The following is a 7346-nucleotide window of genomic DNA, read 5'->3' as shown; positions in this document are numbered from 1 at the left end:
CAGTATTTTGGACATACTGTACTTATCTTCCTGTTTTAGAAGTTTGTTATACTCAAATAAAAGCAAAAGTAGGCAATTTTATGCAATTTTAGCAATAACATAAGAATTATTACTAAAGTAAACAGTGGGTCTGATCCACTAAGTATTAGAAGATGAGTGACTGAATGCGTAAAAGGTGCAAATTTAAAATAATCAAAAGACAGCCTGGAGAGACCTAGAGGACTGAGAAATGGAAAATAGAAGGCATTACTGGTAGGATATAGAGTATAGAATATGGCATTGAAAAGTCTGAAAAAAGTCTAAAACATAGTAGAACATATCAAATCTAAATAAGGCCTATAATTGGGTTATTTATTCTTACTTATAGGTTGTATTTCTATTTTCAGGTTTCTTTGTACTTTTTTCATATCTTTTAATTGCACTTTGACATAAAAACGTCAGCTGGCAACGTTCTCAAAGGCACAAGGATAGCAGGTGTGCTATTTTCAGAACAGTATTTAATCTTTGGGTTCATAAGTGAACACTGATGATCAGGGAAAGTTTAGTATCAAGCGCATTTATGTTTTGAGAATGTTGTATTTCTTGTATATGGAAGTTTACACTATGATGATGAACTAGTGTACCACACCCAGTGATCCTGGATTGGCTCTGTATCCTGACCTAAATAAACTGTTTAGAGAAGAGGAATAAACAAATGAATATTTCAGCACAAGAAATAGTGTCACCTAAGTTATCACCACGATGAACTCCTAACATTTTTGGAGAACCAGGTGGTGGTGTAAATAATACATGCGTAAGGTAGAAAACAAAGTGACCTTTTTTTCTTTTTTTTTTTTTTTTACAAATACTTATCATTTTAACACTGTATTTCACCTTTTATTACCTACATAAGCAGACAAACCCAAAGCCTAATAGTGAGCAGCACACTACTAATAAAGCACTAAATCTTATAATTGGCATTACATAAGTGTCAACATGTTACTAATCCTGGTAGTAAAATAACATTTCTATTTTACCTGTGGGCACACGTACACAATAACAATTTTACTGATAAGTACCTGTCAGAAAGCCAATTGATCAAATCATTCACTAAGCGTGGGATCTTTTGGGGAATGAACACTTGTAGGTGGTGTGTCTGTGAATATGAGGTCAGTGTCAGGATCTCGAATGTCTGCAAATTGTCAGCAGAAATGTTTTAGTGCCTGAAATTTCAAAATGTACCAGATTGAGGCAGAAGACCAGTTTATTGGTAATATAATAATAATAATAATAATAATAATAATAATAATTATTATTATTACTATAAATAAGTTGACCTTTTAGTAGTGTACAGTACATATGTGCAGTATTCTGCATTGTTTGGAAATATCCGCTAACAATAATCCAAAGTCCATGCACCATGTTCTTCACTCTTTACTACAATTCATACCTTGAATCATCATTCCTTACAAAAAGTTTCTCCGCTGTTATGTTTTTGCTTTCCATACGGTGGATGTCTGTTTAAACAATAAAACATACCATGTCAATGTGCAGTACAAGTACAGCATTTAATCAATTAAAGCCACAGCTCTGTGGAAAATGTTAATTAGATGGAATAACAATTTTGTGAAAGCCTTTAGTAACCACAATTTAATCGTGTTTATGGAAAAAACAAACATTGCCTCGATAAGATAAGCCTTTATTACTCACATTACAATCAGAAACCTAGTCAGAGTGTGTACATTCATTTCCTTTGAGGCAAAACTGTCAGATTATTACGAACATAAGCATACTTTTATGACAAGGCAGAAGCTTGAAGACTGAAGAACATATTTCACAGACAAAAGATAAATGAATAAATGAAGATGTGTTTAAATGAAAAACACTAGGACATCAATTCTCGCTACTTCAGTTAGTGCGTTTATGCAACACTGAAAATGATTGTTCGCCAAATATGGTTGGTAAATGTTTCCTCGGGATATAAATGTAATGTAAACGATCCCTGGGAGCTCAAGCATGGGTTTATTAACATCTAACTGTACAACAGAAGATTTCACTGTACAACAAATCAGGTTCTGTGTGTGTGTGTGTGTGCACCAGTGGGAATATGTACAGGATATACATATTTAGTAGTTACAGACACCAGCCAAAAAGCCAAGTTTCAGCTCATATCAGTGGTGTTAAACCTGCAAGAAGCCAAGTATCCAAGTCAATGCGCACTGCGCGAGTTACTTTGACAAAGACTTGCCTTTATGCGTTGATTAAAAGCCTGTGTGCGTATTGATTAGCTGTATGAGCTGCTTCTCTGTAGTAGATCGAGAAGGATTTTGCAGGTGTTAATTCAGTACTCCAACATTACACCTGTGCGTGCGCAAAAGGCGCAGTGGCCAAACTTCTTGGCTGCACATTCGAGCCCTGCGCCTGTGTGATTCTGTCTTTTAAGGCGAGTCATGGGCTGTAGGAATGGTGTCGCACTGAGCATTAAACAGAGACACTCTGTACTGCTCGCTTTCTACCACATTAAGTGGAATCACCGCTTGGCTGTCCTCGGGCTCTCCTTTTGCACTCCCCGAAAACGGGCGAATCTGGCAGCTGTTCGACATCGACGGAGTGGAAATCCTCCAGAACAAGTCTTTGAGCATTTTCCTAAACTCCCTCCTCGTGAGGCAGTACAAGACCGGGTTTAAGCAGCTGTTGGCGTGCGCCAAACAAGCCGTGACTGGGAAAATGTACGTTTGGACAAAGAAGTAGGCTTGGTCAAAGTGCATGGCGTCCAGCTTCACCAGGACGCCCCAGAACGTCACGGCCTGGTTCGGCATCCAGCAGATGAAAAACGAGAGCACGACGACTGTAACCGATCGTGTGACCCTGGACTTGCGCCTGAGGAGGTTGTTGTTCATGCTGCGGAGGCGCAGGAAGCGCAGGAGCAGCACGTAGCACACGCACACGATCAGCATGGGGAAAACGAAGCCGAACAAAACTTTCTGCAGGTGGTACAGCCCGAGCCAGTGGTCACCGCCGGGGAAACTCATCAAGCACAGGTCGTCGTGCAGCACTTTCTTCTGCGCGGAGAAGATCATGGTCGGAGTCGTGGCGATCGTGGCGAGGAGCCAGAGCAGTGCGCTGACCCAGCGGCCCGAGCATGCGCAGTGCCGCCGGCGGTTCTTCAGCGCGGACGCCACGGCCCAGTAGCGCGTGATGCTCATGGCCGTGAGGAAGAACACGCTCGCGTACATGTTCATGACAGTGACCGAGAGCACCACCTTGCACATGACGTGGCCGAACGGCCAGCTGAAATCGCGCGCGGTGTCCACGGCCCAGAAGGGTAAGACCAGTACGAACTGGAAGTCGGTCGCCGCCAGGTTGAGGATGAACAAGTTTATCGTGGACGGCCTCCGTCCCTGCCGCGACCTCATGAGGAAAAACACCAGCAGGTTGCCCACCAGACCCACCGCGCACACGAACGAGTAGACCAGCGAGATCAAGAAGCGCAGCGCCGACGAGCCACTCGCAGACCCCGCGTTCCCCAGGTCGGAAAAGTTGGATAAGCTCATGTTCACCAAGGATGCCATCGCCTCCAAGCGCGCCAGTCTCTCCACCAGTGGCATGTCACTTTAAATACTGCAAACACAAAAGTATGAAAACGAAATAAGTCTGAGGACCATAACGGTTCGGTTATATTGGGAACCGCATCAGGACTGTGCACACCTGGATTTCAGTCGTGTCTCTCAGTGGCTGCATGTTTCTGTTTCCAAGTTTCGGCTTGGACAGTCGCAGGATATTCTGCTCTCTCTCTCTCTATCTCTCTCTGGCGTGCGGCTATTGCTTCATTGCGCGCGACTCCCTAACCCGTGCGCGCGCCCGATAAATAAAGCAATGGGTCAAAAATCACCGGGCACGCGCGCAGCAGTTGGAAGTGTTAAAGGACATTTCCTTTTATTGCAGTTTGTCCCGTGTCTGAGCAGAGCACTGCCTTTCTTATAATTCACAAGATGTACTTCGACCCGTGCTGATCGAAGCGACCCAACAAAGAAACCCGCCCACTGTTTAATCATTTATTTTGTTCACTTGTTTTTATTTCAATTACTCTTTATAAGACCAATTACAAATGTGAGAAGCAAGTAGCCTATTCTTCCTCTAACCCATGTTACTGTACTTAAGGTGGGGTATATGATTCAATGTTTTTTTATTTTTGTTATAGTAATGCAAATCATATTATTTGATCTCATTATACTATTTTTCTTATTATAATCTTATTATAATATGTGACTGATCACTTACAATTTGTTAGTCTTTTGGTGATGGGTTTAGTTTTAAAAATCCAAATAAAATATACATACAGTAGGACTATAAATGTATATGTAACTTTGGACCTTGTGTGTTCTGCTGGAGAAAAGACTGAAATAAACAGCTATATGGATCCAATAAATACATCCAGAATATTCTGGTACAAATTTATATAATGAAATAAATATATGAATTACAATTATGTGTTAAATCTTTCTGTTGAACCAGCTCCTAATTTCTGAAATTGACTCACAATGTATCATAACTTTCCAGACTTGACTGTATGGCTTTTTTTATTTTATTTTAACTAACTGAGTGAAGTGGTGAAGGGATATAAGTTTTTATTTCATGCATGCAGATGCATGACCAATCAGTCATAACATACTGTACCTCCCTAATGTTGTCCCCTTGGTGTCACCCGAACAACTCTCAATAACCCTAACCCCTCATGGCATGGACTTCACAAGACCTCTGAAGGTGTGCTGTAGTATCTGGCCCCAAGACATTAACAGCAGTTTCTTTATGGCTTGGAAATATCTCACTTGCTTATCCAGCACATCCCATAGACGCTCAATCAGTCTGAGTTCTGAGGAATTTGGAGGCCATGTGAACACTATGAACTCTTTGTCATGTTCCTCAAACAATTTCTAAACAAAATTACAGTCAGGGTGTATTATTTTCCTGAAGATTACCACTAATGTTAGGAAACATTACTGATATCAAGGGATGTACTTGGTCTAAAACAATGTTTAGGTAGGTGATAAGTGTCAAAGTAACATTCACATAAATACCAGGACCCAAGCAGAGCATTGCCCATTGCCTCCGCTGGTCTTCAGATTTATACATCAAAACTCAACTAAGTTGGTAAAAATGCATATTCTCAACCTATGCACTAACTGCAAAGAAATTTCAATATTTATGTTTTACTAATTGCTTCTGAGCATTTCATGGCAACACACAGTGCTCTATGCAGCTACGGCTACTTTGGGAATTATTTTTGTTGAGGAGCAAAAATAGCAAATAAAATATTTGGCCTTATTGGGTATAAAATGACAGTTCCCATTAATGTTTTGCAGTATAAAACCAGAACCGCACAAGCATGCTGTTGTACTAAATATCAGCACAGACACCATTACCTGCAGGCTTATATTCACTAAAGCCCTCTTACTTAAAAAAGTGTTGCTGACTACAGGGGCAAAGAAAAACAAGGACAAAGATAATAGAAGCTTCTTTCTGCCTCCATCAAGAACCTTTTTTTGAAGTGCTCAGTTCTTTGTTTTAAACTTCAAACTCAATCTTGTCGAGTGTTCAACATAACAGCTCTTCTGAATGCCAAGAAAGTTTTATCAGAGGCATCCATGTCAATCTGATTTAAATTTATAATAGTCAAACAATTAGTACTGATTCTCTGCACAAATCACGTCAGCTCATGTACATTAAAAGGACAAATGTACCCATAGGGCAAGCTGTGTGTGTGTGTGTGTTGTGAGAAAGAGAGCGAGAGGGAGAAAGAAAGAGTTTGTGTGTGTGTGTGTGTGTGTGTGTGTGTGTGTGCGTGCGTGCGTGTGTGTGTGTGAGTTTGGGACAATAGTCTCAAGGGTGCTGACAGAGTAACCCAGAGATCATTGTAAGCCTCTCTGAAGCCACAATATAAAAGTGGGGAAAATGATCCTCCTTATCAGTTTCTAGGAGCTCCATAAGAGGAAGGGATTGTGAGAGAGATTGTCAGAGATTGTCAGATATAGCACATTTCGTATGGAAATGTGTGGTACACTTGCTTTGAGGAGTAGGTGCTTACCACTTTCATAGACTTTACACCATTTTGGTTCACCATTTAGGTGATTGCTAAAGGGCTGCTAAACAAGAAAGAGATAAAATGTCATGCATTTCTTGCTTCTTCCTCATCCTTAAAGCTGCTGTATCAGATGCCTCAGAGTCTACAATTTATTATTCTTTATTTTTTGTAGAGAACAAGCCACCTGTACTTTTCTTTAACTATCAATCTACCATCTACTATGTTTGTATGGGTAACAAAATTAATTTATTTCAAATACATTTGATCAACCTTGCAAGCTTATTCTGCTTGTTAACTGTCATTCAGCCCACTATGATAGGCAGTAATTTAGCAAATTAGCAAGATACAAGTTCAGAAGAAAAATATATATATAATTTAAGGCTTAGTTAGCTTAGAGTTAAATTAGAATGAAGCCGCAAGCTAACCTATAAGTCTACCTCCACTAGGTTTACTGTAACCTAAAGCACTTTTCCTGTTTTGCTATGTTGGGCGTTTCTCTCACACCCACCCAAATGGAAAAAGGGGGGAAATAGTCACGGGTGTGTATGTGTGTTAACGGCTAAGGATTATTGTCTGCCATTTGTGGAGTTTATTATATTTGCAGAGCTGCACAATAATTATCCTTGCAAAACAACAGAGGCGAAATGAGGACCATATACTGTATGAAAATCTGTTGCATAGGGAGCGTAGTCTTTTTTTTGCTACTTGGCCCATACCATAGACATTTTGCATATGACAAGAAAAGATTATCAACCCTGTATGACCGAATAAATTTTCTGTCACTGTTCTGTCATTTTACTCGCTAACTATCCATGATTTAAAAATATTAAGTTTTCTATCTAAATAGCCTTTAAATGTTTTTTTTTAGCTAAGCTAAAATACTTATATACAATTACTATCCCTAATCCCCCCCCCTTCCTAAACCCACCCCACCTCAACTCACAACACGCATACATCCTAATCCCTCCTCTCTCAGACAGTAGGAGACAGAGCTCATTCCAGTGACATCATTGCATCTCGTTTCCCACGGAAAACAGATTAATGCACTAATATGACAACAATCAGCATTATTAGCCCTCACCCAACCTCCTGTTTACATACACTAAAAACAGATGAATGCTATTTTAATTCAATTTTGTCATGCTCTCAGTTCAAGCAATGGTGGGTGATTGGAAACACAGGAGTGTTGGCTGTGAGTTTTATTTTGACAAATGCACAAAAACAAGTGCAAGTGCAGCAACCGTAATCCAGTTGTGATTCTTCCTATCCAGCATGTGTCAATGAC

The 7346-nt window shown here is 40.2% G+C and overlaps 1 protein-coding gene across 1 annotated transcript; it reads right to left on the bottom strand.

Annotated features, from left to right (window-relative positions):
* Positions 1–1662: 1662 nt before the first annotated feature.
* On the bottom strand, positions 1663–4114 carry rxfp3.3b (relaxin family peptide receptor 3.3b). The gene is made up of 2 exons (XM_053485089.1): positions 3688–4114; positions 1663–3600 (listed from the first exon to the last, which is right to left on the bottom strand). The coding sequence occupies exon 2, from the start codon at positions 3585–3587 to the stop codon at positions 2418–2420; it is 1170 nt and encodes a 389-aa protein (XP_053341064.1). The 5' UTR covers positions 3588–3600; positions 3688–4114; the 3' UTR covers positions 1663–2417.
* Positions 4115–7346: the final 3232 nt, after the last annotated feature.

The sequence above is a fragment of the Clarias gariepinus genome, chromosome 2 (genome assembly GCF_024256425.1).
Source record: "Clarias gariepinus isolate MV-2021 ecotype Netherlands chromosome 2, CGAR_prim_01v2, whole genome shotgun sequence".
In the NCBI taxonomy this organism is placed as follows: Eukaryota; Metazoa; Chordata; class Actinopteri; order Siluriformes; family Clariidae; genus Clarias; species Clarias gariepinus.
Note: the sequence above shows the minus strand (reverse complement) of the source record. Positions and strands in the feature narration are given on the sequence as shown.